Genomic DNA, 22,354 nt, shown 5'->3' with positions numbered 1-22,354 from the left:
TTCTGTAGTGGAAACTATTATAAAGAATAAACTTACACAACACACAAACCTGGTTTAATAGGACAGAGTCATTATGGCTTCAGCCAAGGGAAGTCTTGCCTCCCCAATTTGCTTCATTTTTTTGAAGGTGTAAATAAACATGTGGATAAAGGTGAACCGGCTGATGTAGTGTATCTAATTTTCAGAAAGCTTTCTTAAGAGAGGGGAGAGTGTGGCCCTCCTGAAAATACCTGAGATTTTCAGGGCGGTTACTAGAGGTGGGGAGTTGCTACTGACAGCCTCCTGGAGAAATCAGTGTGAAGGCCAGCCCTTGGAGGCAGGGCCAGATGGAGTTAGGAATTCTGGGTCTGTGAGCCCACTCCCGCCAGATGACCCACAGCACCAAGGGGAAGTCCTTCTGAGGATGGATCAGAAAAATCACGAAAAGATCAATCTTAGATTTAAACATTTCATGATTTGGAAACACTGCAGTACCCTCCACACAGTAGCTTCCCAGCCCAGGCAAGGGAACATTTGCTGTGAGGGGACAGAGTGGGGCCCTTACTTTTGCTGAACCCAGACTAAAGCTATTGCCACAAGGGGTTATCAGTGTGGAGTTACCACGTATCTGGTCCCTAGACTGAAACTCAATTTTGGAGAATAATATCAAGTACCTTGCTGCAGTTATATGTTGGAGAAAAGAAAGAGGTTCTCTGTGTACCTGAGTGTGTGGACTGAAATTTAATAAGAGGAGAGAAATCACCCTATATATCGTCTTGTTTTCAGATAATCACCGTTTGGAAAGACTGAAATGTGAATATAGAAAAGTGCCCTGATATTGGAAACTAGGTCTAAAGCTGTGTTGATAAATCTGAAGGATTCCTGAAGCGTGTAGACAAGTTGACTGTTTTGAACTATGTAAGTTCCTATTAGTAAAGCAAGTAAAATTTTCTGCAATTGAGACTGCTGGCTTTTCTTCAGGAGTGAGTGCCCAGAGACAGAGAGTACTCTTGGCCAACCAGAGAATTTAAGCCCCAGTCTATGTCCAGCTTGTAGGACCCCTGTCAGAGGAACTGAGTGAATGTGTGGCAGGGGAGAAGAAGTAATATGTTCATGTGACCCCAGCTCCCAGGAGTAGGAAGTGAGTGCCCCCTCCCCCGTGCAGCCAGGGGAGAAGAGCTGAACCGGAGAGTTCACACCGGGGGTTACATTATCTTAAATAGCCTTTATATCTGTTTGCTTGTATGCCACATATTTGGGAAAGCGAAATACGAAAGCACCAAACCCCTAAGAGAAAAAACTACATTGGCTCCCATTAAAAGAACGAATAGCAACATTCCATGTAGAATCTCCAATAGTAGCAACATTCCATGTAGAATCTCCAATAGTATCTATTTTATTTTTGTTACATTTGTACCCTGCGCTTTCCCACTCATGGCAGGCTCAATGCGGCTTACATGGGGCAATGGAGGGTTAAGTGACTTGCCCAGAGTCACAAGGAGCTGCCTGTGCCTGAAGCGGGAATCGAACTCAGTTCCTCAGTTCCCCAGGACCAAAGTCCACCACCCTAACCACTAGGCCACTCCTCTGTTTATCTTGTTGGGCAGACTGGATGGACTGTACAGGTCTTTATCAGCCGTCATTTACTATGTTACTCTGCTGATGCCAGTGCAGGCCCCCTTTGATTGTAACCTCATCCCCTTTTCTTTGCCTTTTCTTCATGTAAGAGGTGAGCCTCAGCTTCCTCCTGATGATGTGACTTGCTTGGATTGGTTTCCTGAAGTTATTTAAACCTAAGTACTCCCACTCAGCCTTGCCCATTGATAGGTCTCAAGTATGACTTCCTGGGTAAACTACTACTATTTGTCTTCTATTATGGACCTCTACTTTAATGTCAGTTCTGAACCTCTTCTGCCAGCCTTAGCCATCGCCTGATTCCTAACCATGATTTTGCCTGTTGATTCTATTCTATTCCTGATTCATTGGTATTGATCTTGCTTGACCGACCCCATTCCTAACCTTCATTCCTGTACCTCTCTTGATCCTCCTGGCAAATAATGCTAAACTCTGTAAGGAACACCTAAGGCTCATGCTTTAAGTCCTAGCAATTTCTAAGTACCAGAGGGCTCAACCCAAGTTAATATAAAGTTTTATAGGCCATGCTTTTGAGCACATAATTGTACAGGAAATCTAGACTGCCCCAATTTGATTGACTGCACTTTTTTGTCCTTTAGATTGTAAGCTCCTTCGAGCAGGGACTGTCCTCTGTGTTAAATTGTACAGTGCTGCGTAACCCTGATAGAGCTTTATAAATGTTAAGCAGAGCCAGTGGTGGGAGGCGGGGCTGGTGGTTGGGAGGTGGAGATAGTGCTGGGCAGACTTATACGGTCTGTGCCAGAGCCGGTGGTGGGAGGCGGGGCTGGTGGTTGGGAGGCGGAGATAGTGCTGGGCAGACTTATACGGTCTGTGCCAGAGCCGGTGGTGGGAGGCGGGGCTGGTGGTTGAGAGGTGGGGATAGTGCTGGCCAGACTTATATGGTCTGTGCCAGAGCTGGTGGTGGGAGGCGGGACTGGTAGTTGGGAGGCGGGGATAGTGCTGGGCAGACTTATACGGTCTGTGCCCTGAAGAGGACAGGTACAAATAAAAAGTAGCACATATGAATTTATCTTGTTGGGCAGACTGGATGGACCGTGCAGGTCTTTTTCTGCCGTCATCTACTATGTTACTATGTAAGTAGCAGTAGTAGCAGTAGAGTGGGACGCAATGTTAAAATCAAAACCAATTACAATCATAGAAATCTCTACAGTCTTAGTTAAGATAAGTGTCCAAATCACTCAATCATATTCCACATGTGCCATAATATTCTGTAAAATACCAAGTTTTCAATTGTCTGCAAAAAATCATATAATCATGTAGTTCCTTCAATCCAACAGGAAGGTTATTCCAAAGGGCAGGTATTGCCCCTGAGAAACACTGCGACCGTATCCTCAACAGTCTCAATTCCTTAGAGCGTGGAAACTGCAAATCATGGACATATTTAGAACACATCACTTTCTTCGAGGATATTCTCAAATTATTCTTCAAGTACAAGGGGTCCAATTCCATGCAGGACTTTAAGCACCATACATAACTTTAAAATATTTTAATACAGACTATAAAGGTACTACTCTATCCCTTAACTTCTTGTATGTAATCAAGCCAGCAGCAATGTTCTGTATTCTCATAATAACCATACTGAGCCCATCTAGCCCAGTATCCTGCTTCCAACAGTGGCCAATCCAGGTCACAAGTACCTGGCAGAATCGTAGAGAATAGTGGATTTCCCCATCTGTATCTTAATTGCAGATTATGGACTTCTCCTTCAGGAACTTATCCAAACTTTTTTTTTAACCCAGATAAGCTATTCTCTACAATTTAGCTGCAATTTCTTTACTACCAATTTTGGTAGCCCCCATTAAAGGACATTACAGTAATCAAGATGGCTTAAAAGTCACTTGTACTGTTGTGTGAAAGTCTTGGGTGCAAACACAATTGCTGAACCATCTTCAATTTAACCCAAGTCTTACTCACAACCCAGGAAAAGTCCACCTTTTTTGATGCTGCTTTTAACTCCTAACCCCTATTCACTTGTTCCATACCCATGTCTGTTTTATCATTCCCATCTTAGTAATTCCCTTATCCCTTATTTGTCCTGTTTGTCCTGATTAGATTGTATTATTATTATTTATTATATTTGTATCCCGCACTTTCCCACTAAAAGCAGGCTCAATGCGGCTTACATAGTAATAGGTAACACAGAATTTTGTTATGTAAAGTAGGACATTAAGTATAACGTAATAGAAGGATGGATGGGTAGTAATAGGATGGGCAGGTAGGAAGAGACAGGTGATAGAGACAGGAGGGTAAGGTGGGAGATAGATTCTGGGTCAATGTCGTTTTCCTCTTCAGTATATGTAAGGTAGATGGGTTCATGAGATTAATCTGGGTCTTTTGGGTAGGCTTGTTTGAATAGATGGGTTTTTAGTGCTTTTCTGAATGGTAGGTGGTCATGGATTGCTCGGATAGGTCTAGGGAGAGCGTTCCATAGACGGCTGCCCAGGAAGGAGAAATTGGATCCATAATAAGTTTTGTACTTGAGACCTTTACAGCTGGGGTAGTGCAGGTTGAGGTACTTTCGTGAGCTTTGTTGAGCAGGGATTGTCTCTCAATTTTCACATGTACAGCATTACGTATGCCTAGTAGCACTATAGAAATGATAAGTAGTAGTAGCAGTAGTAGTACAGTCGATTTGAGATTCCAGTGTTAATGAAGATGAAAGAAGAACTGATGTTTTTACCTGTGTTATAATCTTTATAGTTCAAACAATCAATGTGGCATGTTTATTAAAGGGTGGTAACTTTTTGCACTTATTGTGTGTGCAGTTTTGCACAGAATGCATGGGAAGCACAAAGCCTGTGTGGTACATGCAATGGGCATGGCCAGTATCTGCCCTACATGTACTGCACAATGGAGAAATTCACCACACAGCAGCGCGTTACATGCCTGAGCTGATAGTACAGAGGGCCTGCACTATCAGCCCAGGAAAGTATCACAAGCATGGCCCTGTCACAAAATAAACCCTGTACGGCATGCCTGCGTGGCAGTGCTACCTGCCTACCATCCCCAACTGCAGCAATACCAGGTCCCTGCTGATCTGATTCCCTCCCTTCAAGATAACCTCCTCTTGATCCGGGCCCCTACCTGTAACAGAAAATTACAGAGAAGCCCTCCTTCTAATACCTCCTCCTCTATGAGCCAGTTGACCCTCCTCCAGCCCACAGAATCCCCCCCCCCCACTGAGAACCCCTGGGACTTACCCAGGGGCCATCTCTGGTGGGCTAGTGGGATGGGACAGGAGCGGTGTCCCTCTGCTCCTGCCCTGTTGGACTCCAGCAACAATATGGCCACCATGACACCTAGGAGTAGTCTCATGGTAGTATTACTAGGGGGTCAGTATTTCATATAAGAAAGAAAACTCGTGCACATTAAACAATAATGGCAAAAGTGGAGATCCCTGGGGCATCCCTTCCCTTAATGGAAATATTTGAGATTCCCATCTTTCTATCCAAAAATGAGGTTAACTGTTGCAGTGCCACATCCTTCACTCCTGCTCTTTCTAACCTTATCAATAGCTTATTATGATCATTAGTAGGAAAAGCGGTTGTGAGATCTAACAAAATTAGGAATCCAGAACCTTTCCAATCTAAACATCTATGCATTTTGTCTAACAAAGCCACCAACATCGTCTCAGTACTAGAACTGGGACAAAATCCTGACTATTTTTGATACAATCAGTAAATTCAAAATAGGCCTGTAATTACTCACTTGATGTCATTAATTGGTTATGACATCTTTTTTGGAATTGGCCTGACTAGGGCCTGCTTCCATGAATTGGCATCTCTCCTACTCCAATGAGCGATGAATCACAGACTAGAAATAAGTCAACTCCTTTGTCGTTGGTGACCTTAATAACCAGGCAGGACACAGGTCTATCCTATTGCCCCCTTCACAAATTTACGCAGCAGTTTTTTTTTTTTTCAAAATATCAGTAGGTACATAAGTTTACCAATAAATCATCCCTGTCTCGCATTTCTTCATCTCAATCCTCCAATCAATCATTGTGAACTGTAGTAATTATTATTATTATTTGTTACATTTGTATCCCATATTTTCCCACCTTTTTGCAGGCTCAATGTGGCTTACATATAACCGTTAATGGCGTTAGCCGATTCCGGTCTGAACAAATACATAATATGAATGAATACAAGTGGTATTGTGGTAGAATGAGGTACATGTATGGTAGGTACAATTGGGGGGAACTTAGGCGGGAAAGGGGGAAGAAGAGTCTGGTAATGTCCGTTACGGTTTTTGGTTACATTGTGTCGCAAGTGTCCAGGTATTTTTATGTTGGGTCGGTGGGGTATGCTCTTCTAAACAGGTCTGTCTTTAGTGCTTTCCGGAAATTTAGGTGGTCGAGCGTGGTTTTTACTGCTTTTGGTAATGCATTCCATAGTTGTGCGCTTAGGTAGGAAAAGCTAGATGCATTTGCTAGGTGGATTTGTATTGAGTCCTTTGCTGCCTGAGTAATGGAGGTTTAGGTGTGATCGTGCACATTTTGTGGTGTTTCTGGATGGCAGGTCGATAAGGTCTGTCATGTATCCCGGTGCCTTGCCATAGATAATTTTATGGACAGTTGTACAGATTTTGAAAGTGATACGTTCTTTGATTGGTAGCCAATGCAGTTTTTCTCGGAGTGGATTGACGCTGTCAAAACGTGTTTTTCCAAATACAAGCCTGGCTACTGTGTTTTGGGCGGTCTGAAGTTTCTTTATGATTTGTTCCTTGCATCCCGCATGGATTCCATTACAGTAATCTGCGTGGCTTAGTACCATTGACTGTACCATGTTACAAAATATTTCCCTCGGGAAGAATGGTTTCACGCATTTGAGCTTCCACATTGAGAAAAACATTTTCTTTAAGGTGGAATTTGCTTGGGCCTCTAGTGATAGGTTATGGTCGATTGTTACTCCGAGAATTTTCAGACTGTCTGAGATAGGGAGGGTGTATCCTGGGGTGTTAATGTTTGTGGGCTTGTATGAATTGTATTGGGATGAGATGATGAGACAGTGTGTTTTTCAGTATTGAATTTTAGTTGGAATGCATTTGCCCATGAGTTCATGATGTTTAAGCTTAGCTTGATTTCGATGGTGATTTCTGCCAGATCATGTTTGAAGGGGGTGTATAATGTGACGTCGTCAGCGTAGATAAATGGGTTAAGGGCTTGGGTGGCTAAGGTCTTGGCTAGTGGAGTCATCATGAGGTTGAAAAGGATCGGTGGTAGTGGTGATCCTTGCGGTACTCCACAGTCTGGTTTCCATGGTGACGATATGTTTGTTTTTTATTTCACTTGATATGTTATTGTGGCTAGGAAACACTTAATCCAATTGAGCGTGCCACCACTGATTCCAAAGTAGTCTAGGAGTCTTAGCAATATGTTATGGTTAACCATGTCGAACGCAGTTGACATATCAAATTGGAGGAGGAGAATGCTCTTGCCTATTCCTATTTCCTGCTTGAATTTGTTTAGGAGAGTTAGTAGTACTGTTTCGGTGCCGTGTAGGGGTCGAAATCCTGATTGTGACTCATGTAGTATAGTGAATTTGTGTATGTAGTCATTGAGTTGTTTGGGCACCAGTCCTTCCATTAGTTTGACTACTAATGGGATAGATGCTACTGGGCAGTAGTTGGTAATGTCGTTCGTTTTTTTTCTTGGTGTCTTTTGGTATTGGGGTGAACAGGATGTATGACTTCCTGGGTAAACTACTACTATTTGTCTTCTATTATGGACCTCTACTTTAATGTCAGTTCTGAACCTCTTCTGCCAGCCTTAGCCATCGCCTGATTCCTAACCATGATTTTGCCTGTTGATTCTATTCTATTCCTGATTCATTGGTATTGATCTTGCTTGACCGACCCCATTCCTAACCTTCATTCCTGTACCTCTCTTGATCCTCCTGGCAAATAATGCTAAACTCTGTAAGGAACACCTAAGGCTCATGCTTTAAGTCCTAGCAATTTCTAAGTACCAGAGGGCTCAACCCAAGTTAATATAAAGTTTTATAGGCCATGCTTTTGAGCACATAATTGTACAGGAAATCTAGACTGCCCCAATTTGATTGACTGCACTTTTTTGTCCTTTAGATTGTAAGCTCCTTCGAGCAGGGACTGTCCTCTGTGTTAAATTGTACAGTGCTGCGTAACCCTGATAGAGCTTTATAAATGTTAAGCAGAGCCAGTGGTGGGAGGCGGGGCTGGTGGTTGGGAGGTGGAGATAGTGCTGGGCAGACTTATACGGTCTGTGCCAGAGCCGGTGGTGGGAGGCGGGGCTGGTGGTTGGGAGGCGGAGATAGTGCTGGGCAGACTTATACGGTCTGTGCCAGAGCCGGTGGTGGGAGGCGGGGCTGGTGGTTGAGAGGTGGGGATAGTGCTGGCCAGACTTATATGGTCTGTGCCAGAGCTGGTGGTGGGAGGCGGGACTGGTAGTTGGGAGGCGGGGATAGTGCTGGGCAGACTTATACGGTCTGTGCCCTGAAGAGGACAGGTACAAATAAAAAGTAGCACATATGAATTTATCTTGTTGGGCAGACTGGATGGACCGTGCAGGTCTTTTTCTGCCGTCATCTACTATGTTACTATGTAAGTAGCAGTAGTAGCAGTAGAGTGGGACGCATGTTAAAATCAAAACCAATTACAATCATAGAAATCTCTACAGTCTTAGTTAAGATAAGTGTCCAAATCACTCAATCATATTCCACATGTGCCATAATATTCTGTAAAATACCAAGTTTTCAATTGTCTGCAAAAAATCATATAATCATGTAGTTCCTTCAATCCAACAGGAAGGTTATTCCAAAGGGCAGGTATTGCCCCTGAGAAACACTGCGACCGTATCCTCAACAGTCTCAATTCCTTAGAGCGTGGAAACTGCAAATCATGGACATATTTAGAACACATCACTTTCTTCGAGGATATTCTCAAATTATTCTTCAAGTACAAGGGGTCCAATTCCATGCAGGACTTTAAGCACCATACATAACTTTAAAATATTTAATACAGACTATAAAGGTACTACTCTATCCCTTAACTTCTTGTATGTAATCAAGCCAGCAGCAATGTTCTGTATTCTCATAATAACCATACTGAGCCCATCTAGCCCAGTATCCTGCTTCCAACAGTGGCCAATCCAGGTCACAAGTACCTGGCAGAATCGTAGAGAATAGTGGATTTCCCCATCTGTATCTTAATTGCAGATTATGGACTTCTCCTTCAGGAACTTATCCAAACTTTTTTTTTTTAACCCAGATAAGCTATTTCTCTACAATTTAGCTGCAATTTCTTTACTACCAATTTTGGTAGCCCCCATTAAAGGACATTACAGTAATCAAGATGGCTTAAAAGTCACTTGTACTGTTGTGTGAAAGTCTTGGGTGCAAACACAATTGCTGAACCATCTTCAATTTAACCCAAGTCTTACTCACAACCCAGGAAAAGTCCACCTTTTTTGATGCTGCTTTTAACTCCTAACCCCTATTCACTTGTTCCATACCCATGTCTGTTTTATCATTCCCATCTTAGTAATTCCCTTATCCCTTATTTGTCCTGTTTGTCCTGATTAGATTGTATTATTATTATTTATTATATTTGTATCCCGCACTTTCCCACTAAAAGCAGGCTCAATGCGGCTTACATAGTAATAGGTAACACAGAATTTTGTTATGTAAAGTAGGACATTAAGTATAACGTAATAGAAGGATGGATGGGTAGTAATAGGATGGGCAGGTAGGAAGAGACAGGTGATAGAGACAGGAGGGTAAGGTGGGAGATAGATTCTGGGTCAATGTCGTTTTCTCTTCAGTATATGTAAGGTAGATGGGTTCATGAGATTAATCTGGGTCTTTTGGGTAGGCTTGTTTGAATAGATGGGTTTTTAGTGCTTTTCTGAATGGTAGGTGGTCATGGATTGCTCGGATAGGTCTAGGGAGAGCGTTCCATAGACGGCTGCCCAGGAAGGAGAAATTGGATCCATAATAAGTTTTGTACTTGAGACCTTTACAGCTGGGGTAGTGCAGGTTGAGGTACTTTCGTGAGCTTTGTTGAGCAGGGATTGTCTCTCAATTTTCACATGTACAGCATTACGTATGCCTAGTAGCACTATAGAAATGATAAGTAGTAGTAGCAGTAGTAGTACAGTCGATTTGAGATTCCAGTGTTAATGAAGATGAAAGAAGAACTGATGTTTTTACCTGTGTTATAATCTTTATAGTTCAAACAATCAATGTGGCATGTTTATTAAAGGGTGGTAACTTTTTGCACTTATTGTGTGTGCAGTTTTGCACAGAATGCATGGGAAGCACAAAGCCTGTGTGGTACATGCAATGGGCATGGCCAGTATCTGCCCTACATGTACTGCACAATGGAGAAATTCACCACACAGCAGCGCGTTACATGCCTGAGCTGATAGTACAGAGGGCCTGCACTATCAGCCCAGGAAAGTATCACAAGCATGGCCCTGTCACAAAATAAACCCTGTACGGCATGCCTGCGTGGCAGTGCTACCTGCCTACCATCCCCAACTGCAGCAATACCAGGTCCCTGCTGATCTGATTCCCTCCCTTCAAGATAACCTCCTCTTGATCCGGGCCCCTACCTGTAACAGAAAATTACAGAGAAGCCCTCCTTCTAATACCTCCTCCTCTATGAGCCAGTTGACCCTCCTCCAGCCCACAGAATCCCCCCCCCCCCTGAGAACCCCTGGGACTTACCCAGGGGCCATCTCTGGTGGGCTAGTGGGATGGGACAGGAGCGGTGTCCCTCTGCTCCTGCCCTGTTGGACTCCAGCAACAATATGGCCACCATGACACCTAGGAGTAGTCTCATGGTAGTATTACTAGGGGGTCAGTATTTCATATAAGAAAGAAAACTCGTGCACATTAAACAATAATGGCAAAAGTGGAGATCCCTGGGGCATCCCTTCCCTTAATGGAAATATTTGAGATTCCCATCTTTCTATCCAAAAATGAGGTTAACTGTTGCAGTGCCACATCCTTCACTCCTGCTCTTTCTAACCTTATCAATAGCTTATTATGATCATTAGTAGGAAAAGCGGTTGTGAGATCTAACAAAATTAGGAATCCAGAACCTTTCCAATCTAAACATCTATGCATTTTGTCTAACAAAGCCACCAACATCGTCTCAGTACTAGAACTGGGACAAAATCCTGACTATTTTTGATACAATCAGTAAATTCAAAATAGGCCTGTAATTACTCACTTGATGTCATTAATTGGTTATGACATCTTTTTTGGAATTGGCCTGACTAGGGCCTGCTTCCATGAATTGGCATCTCTCCTACTCCAATGAGCGATGAATCACAGACTAGAAATAAGTCAACTCCTTTGTCGTTGGTGACCTTAATAACCAGGCAGGACACAGGTCTATCCTATTGCCCCCTTCACAAATTTACGCAGCAGTTTTTTTTTTTTTCAAAATATCAGTAGGTACATAAGTTTACCAATAAATCATCCCTGTCTCGCATTTCTTCATCTCAATCCTCCAATCAATCATTGTGAACTGTAGTAATTATTATTATTATTTGTTACATTTGTATCCCATATTTTCCCACCTTTTTGCAGGCTCAATGTGGCTTACATATAACCGTTAATGGCGTTAGCCGATTCCGGTCTGAACAAATACATAATATGAATGAATACAAGTGGTATTGTGGTAGAATGAGGTACATGTATGGTAGGTACAATTGGGGGGAACTTAGGGCGGGAAAGGGGGAAGAAGAGTCTGGTAATGTCCGTTACGGTTTTTGGTTACATTGTGTCGCAAGTGTCCAGGTATTTTTATGTTGGGTCGGTGGGGTATGCTCTTCTAAACAGGTCTGTCTTTAGTGCTTTCCGGAAATTTAGGTGGTCGAGCGTGGTTTTTACTGCTTTTGGTAATGCATTCCATAGTTGTGCGCTTAGGTAGGAAAAGCTAGATGCATTTGCTAGGTGGATTTGTATTTGAGTCCTTTGCTGCCTGAGTAATGGAGGTTTAGGTGTGATCGTGCACATTTTGTGGTGTTTCTGGATGGCAGGTCGATAAGGTCTGTCATGTATCCCGGTGCCTTGCCATAGATAATTTTATGGACAGTTGTACAGATTTTGAAAGTGATACGTTCTTTGATTGGTAGCCAATGCAGTTTTTCTCGGAGTGGATTGACGCTGTCAAAACGTGTTTTTCCAAATACAAGCCTGGCTACTGTGTTTTGGGCGGTCTGAAGTTTCTTTATGATTTGTTCCTTGCATCCCGCATGGATTCCATTACAGTAATCTGCGTGGCTTAGTACCATTGACTGTACCATGTTACAAAATATTTCCCTCGGGAAGAATGGTTTCACGCATTTGAGCTTCCACATTGAGAAAAACATTTTCTTTAAGGTGGAATTTGCTTGGGCCTCTAGTGATAGGTTATGGTCGATTGTTACTCCGAGAATTTTCAGACTGTCTGAGATAGGGAGGGTGTATCCTGGGGTGTTAATGTTTGTGGGCTTGTATGAATTGTATTGGGATGAGATGATGAGACAGTGTGTTTTTTCAGTATTGAATTTTAGTTGGAATGCATTTGCCCATGAGTTCATGATGTTTAAGCTTAGCTTGATTTCGATGGTGATTTCTGCCAGATCATGTTTGAAGGGGGTGTATAATGTGACGTCGTCAGCGTAGATAAATGGGTTAAGGGCTTGGGTGGCTAAGGTCTTGGCTAGTGGAGTCATCATGAGGTTGAAAAGGATCGGTGGTAGTGGTGATCCTTGCGGTACTCCACAGTCTGGTTTCCATGGTGACGATATGTTTGTTTTTATTTCACTTGATATGTTATTGTGGCTAGGAAACACTTAATCCAATTGAGCGTGCCACCACTGATTCCAAAGTAGTCTAGGAGTCTTAGCAATATGTTATGGTTAACCATGTCGAACGCAGTTGACATATCAAATTGGAGGAGGAGAATGCTCTTGCCTATTCCTATTTCCTGCTTGAATTTGTTTAGGAGAGTTAGTAGTACTGTTTCGGTGCCGTGTAGGGGTCGAAATCCTGATTGTGACTCATGTAGTATAGTGAATTTGTGTATGTAGTCATTGAGTTGTTTGGGCACCAGTCCTTCCATTAGTTTGACTACTAATGGGATAGATGCTACTGGGCAGTAGTTGGTAATGTCGTTCGTTTTTTTCTTGGTGTCTTTTGGTATTGGGGTGAACAGGATGTATGACTTCCTGGGTAAACTACTACTATTTGTCTTCTATTATGGACCTCTACTTTAATGTCAGTTCTGAACCTCTTCTGCCAGCCTTAGCCATCGCCTGATTCCTAACCATGATTTTGCCTGTTGATTCTATTCTATTCCTGATTCATTGGTATTGATCTTGCTTGACCGACCCCATTCCTAACCTTCATTCCTGTACCTCTCTTGATCCTCCTGGCAAATAATGCTAAACTCTGTAAGGAACACCTAAGGCTCATGCTTTAAGTCCTAGCAATTTCTAAGTACCAGAGGGCTCAACCCAAGTTAATATAAAGTTTTATAGGCCATGCTTTTGAGCACATAATTGTACAGGAAATCTAGACTGCCCCAATTTGATTGACTGCACTTTTTGTCCTTTAGATTGTAAGCTCCTTCGAGCAGGGACTGTCCTCTGTGTTAAATTGTACAGTGCTGCGTAACCCTGATAGAGCTTTATAAATGTTAAGCAGAGCCAGTGGTGGGAGGCGGGGCTGGTGGTTGGGAGGTGGAGATAGTGCTGGGCAGACTTATACGGTCTGTGCCAGAGCCGGTGGTGGGAGGCGGGGCTGGTGGTTGGGAGGCGGAGATAGTGCTGGGCAGACTTATACGGTCTGTGCCAGAGCCGGTGGTGGGAGGCGGGGCTGGTGGTTGAGAGGTGGGGATAGTGCTGGCCAGACTTATATGGTCTGTGCCAGAGCTGGTGGTGGGAGGCGGGACTGGTAGTTGGGAGGCGGGGATAGTGCTGGGCAGACTTATACGGTCTGTGCCCTGAAGAGGACAGGTACAAATAAAAAGTAGCACATATGAATTTATCTTGTTGGGCAGACTGGATGGACCGTGCAGGTCTTTTTCTGCCGTCATCTACTATGTTACTATGTAAGTAGCAGTAGAGTGGGACGCAATGTTAAAATCAAAACCAATTACAATCATAGAAATCTCTACAGTCTTAGTTAAGATAAGTGTCCAAATCACTCAATCATATTCCACATGTGCCATAATATTCTGTAAAATACCAAGTTTTCAATTGTCTGCAAAAAATCATATAATCATGTAGTTCCTTCAATCCAACAGGAAGGTTATTCCAAAGGGCAGGTATTGCCCCTGAGAAACACTGCGACCGTATCCTCAACAGTCTCAATTCCTTAGAGCGTGGAAACTGCAAATCATGGACATATTTAGAACACATCACTTTCTTCGAGGATATTCTCAAATTATTCTTCAAGTACAAGGGGTCCAATTCCATGCAGGACTTTAAGCACCATACATAACTTTAAAATATTTTAATACAGACTATAAAGGTACTACTCTATCCCTTAACTTCTTGTATGTAATCAAGCCAGCAGCAATGTTCTGTATTCTCATAATAACCATACTGAGCCCATCTAGCCCAGTATCCTGCTTCCAACAGTGGCCAATCCAGGTCACAAGTACCTGGCAGAATCGTAGAGAATAGTGGATTTCCCCATTTGCCTTTTTCTTTAGGGTAGACACCCTGTTGAAGTATGAAGTTTAAGTGGGATGTAAGATCTATTATGAAGCGGTGGGGGGGCAGATCGTATTAGGTAGCTGGGGCAGGTGTCCAGTAGACAATGGCTGTTGTATTGTTTTATCGCCTGGGTAACTGTGTCGGTGCTGTTTTTTTTCCATGCGTGTTCCAGTTCCCTAGATTGTGTTTTTAGTTTTTTCAGTTCTTCGTTGAATCACGGTGCCGAGTTATGTCTACGTGAAGTTCTTATTTGTAAGGGTGCTATTTCGTCTAGTATGTGTCTGCATCTTTTGTCCCATTCTGAGAGGTAGTATATGGATTCTGTTTGTGTTGTCCAGTCGTTGTTGTATATCTGTTGCCAGAAAGTAACTGGGTCTATTTGGCCTCTCGTGGTATAGGTTGTGTGTTCTTGTGTGTGAGAACCCCTTTTTTTCGCCATTTTAGGGATAGATTTAGCTTGTAATGGTCAGTCCATGGTGTTTCTGTCCATCTAGTTTGTGTTATGGTTAGGTTCTGATCAGTGGACAGTTTGTATGAGATGAGGTTGAGTGTGTGACCCTTCGCGTGGCTTGTTTGCATATGTGGACATGTAAGGTTACATAGATGAAGGAAGTCCTTGCAAACTCGTGCGTTGGTAGAGTTTGGGTCTTCAAGGTGAAGGTTAATGTCTCCTAGTACTAGTGTATTGGAGTTAGATACGCATCTATTTGAAATGAAGTCCACCTGGCTTTCGTTCCAGTTACATGGTGGTCTGTAGAATAGGATGCAATTTAGCTGGTCGATCAGGGTTTTATGGTGGATTCTGATTGAGGCTATTTCGAGGTGGGTTGTTATAGATGCTGCAGTGGTTTCAATTGTGAGGTGAGATCGGTAGATGAGTGCTATGCCCACTCCTTTTTTTTCTTTTCTGGTCCAGTGAGTGATTTTGTATCCTGGAGGATATAGGTTTAGGATGATAGGGTCCTTCTGATCATGGATCCATGTTTCAGTGATGAAGAGTAGACCGAGTTTCGCTGACGTGATCCAGTCTGTTATTATTGTTGTTTTGTTTACTACAGATCTGGCATTGACGTAGCCTATTTGAATTTTTTGGTATGGGTCTTCTACGTTCGATGATATGTGGGCTTTTGTTAGTTGTTATTTCTTAGTTTGTGTGGATTTTTTATGATCTATCTTTTCATTTTGTTGAGGTTGAACACTTGTTAGTTCTTTTCCTTTATTTTGGTTTATGTCGGTTTGCTATGATGTGGTGTGTCTGATCCGTGTTCGGTTATTGATTAGTACGGGTATATTGTTGATTTCTGCAAGTGGGATGGTCATTGTTAGGTGGATCAGGTATAAGGAGTAGATTGCAGGGAGCAGTTTGGTGGTGTTCATTATGGTATCATATCAGAAAAATTTTAGAAGAAGATTTAGAAGTAAGAACTTGTAAGTCATTCTTTAAAGCTTTAATTTTATCAACAGAAAACTGTTTCAGTGACTGAGGTGAAGGAAAAGTGTACACTAAAACCTGATTCTCTCGTTCCATATCATTAAGTTCCCTCACAATTTGAGAAAGCTCTGGAGCAGAATTTGAAGCTGACAGAATACATTCAGCACGGTAAGTTTATGTTTATTCCACACTTGATATACTGCCTTTCTGTAGATATTTTTGCAGGTACTTTTCTGTCCCTAATGGGCTTGCAGTCTAAGGTTATTTGCACCTGGGGCAATGGAGGATTAAATTATTTGCCCAGGTCACAAGAAGCTGCAGTGGGAATTTAACCCAGTCCCTCAGGATTTCAACCCACTGCCCCAAGCATTAGGGCTACTACTTTCACCCTCTTGTAGATTTCAACCTCTTCTTCCACCTCAGTCTCACTGTTTTTCTTCCTTTGAAGTCCACTCCATCCGTCTATTTGCTCCTCTGCCTCTCCGAGTAGCAGTCATTTATCGACCCCCTGATAAGTCCCTTTCTTCCTTTCTCACTGACTTTGATGCCTGGCTTTCCTTCTTTCTTGAACCTTCATCTCCTTCCCTCATTCTTGGGAATTTTAACATTCATGATAATGATCCCTCTGACTCTTATGCTTCTCAGTTTCTTGCTTTAACATCCTCTTTCAATCTTCAACTGTGCTCCACTGCCCCCACTCACCAGAATGGGCACTGTCTTGATCTTATCCTCTTCTCAAACTGCTCACTCTCCAGTTTCTATCCCTCAACTCTTCCCCTCTCTGACCATCATCTGATAACTTTCACACTTAAACACCCTCTTCCCCAGTCCCGTCCAATCTTAACCAATACATTTTTCAAATCTCTTCTCTACCACTATGTTATCCAAGTCTGTCAATGAGGCTGTCTCTTCCAATAATACTATTCTCTCCTCTGCCCTGGATACTCTCGCTCCTCCCATTCCCAGTTCTGTAAAACATACCAAACCCCAGCCTTGGCTGACCTCTAGAATCCGCTACCTACATTCCTGTGCCCGCTCTGCCGAACGCCTTTGGCTGAAATCCTGTGCCCATGCTGACTTCATTCGTTTCAAATTCTTGCTGACCTCCTTCCAGTCTGCTCTTTTACTTGCCAAACAGGACTATTACATCCAGTTGACAAATTCTCTTGGCTCAAACCCTTGACATCTCTGCCACACTGAACTCTTTCCTCAAAGTGCCTTCACCTCCACCCTCCCCTTCACTTTCCCCCCAGACTCTGGCTGAGTTCTTTCATGATAAGGTTCACAAGATTAAACTTGAATTCTCAACCAGATCACCTCCACCTCTCCTTGCCTTAGTCCATTCTGCCAACCCTCCAACCCCTGCCTCCTTTTCTTCCTTTTCTGAAATCACTGAAGAGGAAACTACACATCTTATTTCCTCCTCAAAACTAACTACCTGTTCCTCTGATCCTATTCCCACCCATCTACTTAACACTATCTCTCCTAGTCCTACTGTTATCCCTTTTATCTGTCATATCCTCAATCTTTCACTGTCCACTGCGACTGCTCCTGATGCCTTCAAACATGGCCAGGCATTTGAGTACCAGCACCTTTTTTGCTAGAAAAAATGAACTGGTCACACCATTCCTTAAAAAACCTTCATTGGACCCTACCTGTCCTTCCAACTATCGCCCCTTCTCCCTCCTCCCTTTCCTATCCAAGGTACTTGAATGTGCTGTTCACCGCCATTGCCTTGACTTTCTTTCATCTCAAGCTATTCTTGATCCACTTCAATCTGGCTTTCGCCCCCTTCATTCAACTGAAACGGAGCTTGCTAAGGTCTCCAATGATCTGTTCCTGGTCAGATCCAAAGGTCTCTATTCTATCCTCATCCTTCTCAATCTATCTGCTGCTTTTGACACTGTTGATCACAGCCTACTCCTTGATACGCTGACCTCACTTGGATTTCAGGGCTCTGTTCTTTCCTGGTTTTCTTCTTACCTCTCCCAGCATACCTTTAGTGTATACTCTACTGGATCCTCCTCTACTTCTATCCCACTGTCAGTTGGTGTACCTCAGGGATCTGTCCTGGGACCTCTTCTTTTCTCCATCTATATTTCTTCCCTTGGTACTCTGATCTCATCTCATGGTTTTCAGTATCATCTTTATGCTGATGACTCCCAGATCTACCTCTCCACACCAGAAATCTCAGCTGAAATCCAGGCCAAAGTATCAGCCTACCTGTTTGATATTGCTGCCTGGATGTCTCAGCGCCATCTGAAACTAAACATGACCAAGACTGAGCTTCTTATCTTTCCCCCTAAACCAACCTCTCCTCCTCCCCCATTCTCTATTTCTGTGGATAACACTCTCATCCTTCCTGTCTCATCAGCTCGTAACCTTGGGGTCATCTTCGACTCCTCCCTCTCCTTCTCTGCACATATTCAGCAGACTGCTAAAACCTGTCGTTTCTTTCTCTATAATATCACCAAAATTCACCCTTTCCTTTCTGAGCACACTACCAGAACCCTCATCCACACTCTTATCACCTCTCGCTTAGACTATTGCAACTTGCTTCTCACAGGTCTCCCACTTAGCCATCTCTCTCCTCTTCAATCTGTTCAAAATTCTGCTGCACGACTAATATTCTGCCAGTGTCATTATGCTCATATTAGCCCTCTCCTCAAGTCACTTCACTGGCTTCCTATCCATTTCCGCATACAGTTCAAACTCCTCTTATTGGCCTATAAGTGCATTCACTCTGCAGCTCCTCAGTACCTCTCCACTCTGATTTCTCCCTACATCCCGCCCCAGGAACTCCGTTCACTGGGTAAATCTCTCTTATCTGCACCTTTCTCCTCCACTGCTAACTCCAGACTCCGTTCATTTTATCTTGCTGCACCATATGCCTGGAATAGACTTCCTGAGCCGGTACGTCAAGCTCCATCTCTGGCCGTCTTCAAATCTAAGCTAAAAGCCCACCTTTCTGATGCTGCTTTTAACTACTAACCCTTATTCACTTGTTCAGAACCCTTATTTTATCGTCCTCACTTTAATATTCCCTTATCTCTTGTTTGTCCTGTTTGTCTGACCTAATTAGATTGTAAGCTCTGTCAAACAGGGACTGTCTCTTCATGTTCAAGTGTACAGCACTGCCTACATCTAGTAGCACTTTAGAAATAAGTAGTAGTAGTAGTAATAAAACAATGTCCCAGAAAACCAATAATATATTCAAACTCATATGTGTGAACTATGCAATCATTTAGTCCTTGAATTTATTTTCACAAGTACCTAATTTGTTCCCCATATTTTATTCCCCTACTGACTCAGTCCAGTAGCTGCAGTAACAATCCTCAGCTGGGGGCCATAGTTTGCAGCTCTCTCGAGAACTCATTAGTGTGGACCCCAAGTCTGGTCTCTAGGTGTCACCACTGAGCAACAGCTATGACTTTCTCTCCCAGGGGCTGTGAGCACTGTCTGCAATAAATTCCAACTTAAGCTTCCTTTCCCAGTCCTTCTATGCTTATGAGACCCCCCCCCCCCCCCCCCACCAATTTAAACACTCATCAGTGAATTGACCATGAGAAATGAAAAGGCCTTAAAGCATTATTGGGTTGGTGTGCCTGTAGAACAGAGCAGGATCTTAATTTGCTATTTGAACCCTGTTTGAAGAGAGTACAAATTTTAAGAATCACTGTCTTCCATGTGATTTTTATTTCCTGCCTATGGCAGCATTTGCATGGAGATGATTTTTTTTTTAGAAGCAACTCCTGCTTAGGGGTTTCTGCCATTAAAAATGTAAGCAAATTGGTGGGTGCTGCCATGCTGATCTTCATTGGAGCTACTTTTCTCTTCTTTTCCCCTCATGCAGGCCTCATCTTGGTATGAGTAGAGCAGATGAAGTGTAGACACAAAGAAAACAACACAATTAAAAATAAAACAACAAGAGAGGGATGAAATGAAAACCATCCGTCTCCACGGATTTTCTAGCACTTTCCATGAGTACTCTACTAGAGTACCTGATCAAGTTCTGGTCACTTTCAACAGTGCAACTTACAAGCCCATAGAGGACATCTCCCAGGATCTGGACAGTGCAGGTTAGAGAAAGCTATAGTATCTCTGATTCATCACACAGGCAGATTGAACTAGCCCCTACAAACAGACATGATCCAATGTTAGACGTCCTGCTGATATATCAGGGCCCTCCCCTAGGGTTACCATATGGAGGACACATTGATCCAGTCCAGGTTTTACTTCCATTGAAAGCAATGGAAGTAAAACCCAAACTGGCTCAACCTGTCCTCCTTTTTCTGGAGCCACATGGTAACTCTACCCTCATCGCCTTCTTTAGTCACCTTTAGGCATTCCTCTTCCAGCTGTGGTACATAAACCTTTCCTCTAGTGGCCACTTATGCATCCTTTTCTATGGGCAATGCCCTGTCCTGCCCAGTTTCTGTCCATAAAATCTATATAACCCTATCTGACACCCTTGAAAAATCAAAGCCAACCCTCGGCACCTCCCAGGGCAGGGAGGAACGATGGGTGCCATGATTATAACAGAATCTCTCTTTTTTTTTTGTACTCTACAAATGTTTTGTGTGCTTTGTCTCTCCTTTTGTGGTTTCAAAAATGCTTGAAACAGGAAGTGGGTTTGCAAGCAGCAGGCTTCACTTCCTGTGTGCTCTGAGAGCTGGGGGAATAAATCAGCAATTCAACAATTTTTTTTTTTTCAATTTTAACGTCAGACCTTAGTGCCAGAGCTGTAAGTCCCACAGCACGGCAACTTCCTCCACTGTACCACTTCCTTTTACAAAACTTCATACCAGGGCTTGCATTAGTGCCTGGTGACAGATGAGAACAAAATTGGGAGGGGGACAAGACTTTGTGTTCATTCTCCTCAGCTGTAGACATTTAAATAAAAGATGGCAATCGTTCCTGGATCTGAGACAAGCAACTTAGCACTGATACCATGAGGCGTGTGATGTAGCAATAGTGAATTTAAGCGACATTGGTGTTCCTCAGTGCTACGAGCTATCCTATCAGCGTGGATCTTGCAATTGCTAATTTACTGTTTATGTCTCTTGCTGCTGGTATCTCCAGAGCCTGCTCCCCCCCCAGTCCATGCTTTCCCTACTAGTGGGTAAGCAAGACCAGGGCTCATCTTCCTTGGTGAGGAAGAGCTGCGGCTGCGGCTCTCGGTGGTTTCCCCCATGTCGCTTGCTATGAAAGCCCGGCAGAAGGTAAAACGGAAAGGGGCATCTAAGGATCGAGTCTTTGGCTGTGACCTGGTGGAACACCTGCAGTTCTCTGGACAGGAAGGTAAGGCAGTTTCTCTTTGTAATGAACGAGCAGCCTTTGAGCGCCTCCCCTCTATCTAGCAGAAGCAGTAGCCTGCCACATCAGTGGTCCTTGTACCACGGAACCCAAGGGCTACCTTGATTTTTTCCCTGGAACAAACTTCACTGTGAACCTCTCCTTGGTCATCACATTGAGAACTTAACTGAATGCTCAGGGCATGAATGATTCCTTAAGGTACAAGATTTGGATTTAGAATTTAATTACTCCCTTTCTGTACACAACCTTAAGGTGCTTTACAATTCAGGTACAATAAGGAGGTATTCAGAGGCAATTTTCTAAAAGAAGAGTAAAGGTGTTAGGTTGGGGCTTCCATTTTTCACTGCAACTGCTCAGAATAAGACTTCTGGAAAGCCAACAAACCACTGAATCCTCTCCTTTCAAATAAATAAATAGACCACAAGTCAGTGAACTCCATTAGAATTATTCTTACTGCAGGAGGCTATAGATCTCATAATAGGACCCTCACTCCATAAGGATAAAACATCAGCCAGAGAACCACGTGATACCCTCACCCCTTGAGACTACAGATCTCATCATGGGACCCTCACTCCATAAGGATAAAAAATCAGCCAGAGAACCCCATGATACTCTCACTCCATGAGACTACAGATCTCATCATGGGACCCTCACTCCATAAGGTTAAACATCAGGCAGGCAACTCCATGGTACCCTCACCCCATGAGACTACAGATCTCATCATAAGACTCTCTATATGGATAAAGTAGCAGCCGTGGAAGTCTATAGTTATACAAACTTTACAGCCTAAACCAGAACTGACTCGGCCTGTCCCTTATGACTTCATGGAGGTACATGTATGTTCTACTATCTTGATATCTGGTGGACCACTGCTTTGTGACACACAGGATAAAGAGCCTTTCTCTTAAGGCTATGTCCTATTTTACTGGTCACTAGGAATATCCTGAAATCCTGACCTATTAATGGCCCTCAAGGACTGGGTGAAGAACAAGGTTCAGGATAGATTTGCATGCACTGCCTCCTTGGTATGTAAATCTATCTCATGTATATTCATTGTGGTGGATATCCTGGAAACCTAGCTGAGTGTGCCCCAAGGATTGTCCTAGAATTACAGAAACCAAATCATCATAACACAAAAGTATTGTTTCATGTAAATAAAAGTCAGAAAATGGATTGCTGAAGGTTAGGGTAGCTACCTCAGCAAGCTGAAGAAGCTGAGCAATGCACATGGAGGTATTGTTTTTATCATAGTAAGGGGATCACTATGAATTGAAAGG

The 22,354-nt window shown here is 43.2% G+C and overlaps 1 protein-coding gene across 3 annotated transcripts in view; it reads left to right on the top strand.

Annotated features, from left to right (window-relative positions):
• Positions 1–20,577: 20,577 nt before the first annotated feature.
• The window catches only part of ARHGAP30 (Rho GTPase activating protein 30), an 89,977-nt gene continuing 88,200 nt past the window's right edge, over positions 20,578–22,354 (top strand). For all 3 annotated transcript variants that reach the window (XM_030187969.1, XM_030187970.1, XM_030187968.1), the window contains exon 1: positions 20,578–21,062. In XM_030187969.1, the coding sequence (XP_030043829.1) occupies positions 20,954–21,062 (109 nt within the window). In that variant the 5' untranslated portion in view covers positions 20,578–20,953. The remainder of the gene's footprint in view (positions 21,063–22,354) is intronic.

Source organism: Microcaecilia unicolor, chromosome 14 (genome assembly GCF_901765095.1).
Source record: "Microcaecilia unicolor chromosome 14, aMicUni1.1, whole genome shotgun sequence".
In the NCBI taxonomy this organism is placed as follows: Eukaryota; Metazoa; Chordata; class Amphibia; order Gymnophiona; family Siphonopidae; genus Microcaecilia; species Microcaecilia unicolor.
The sequence above is the reverse complement of the archived record's forward strand: the minus strand, read 5'-3'. Positions and strand labels throughout refer to the sequence as shown.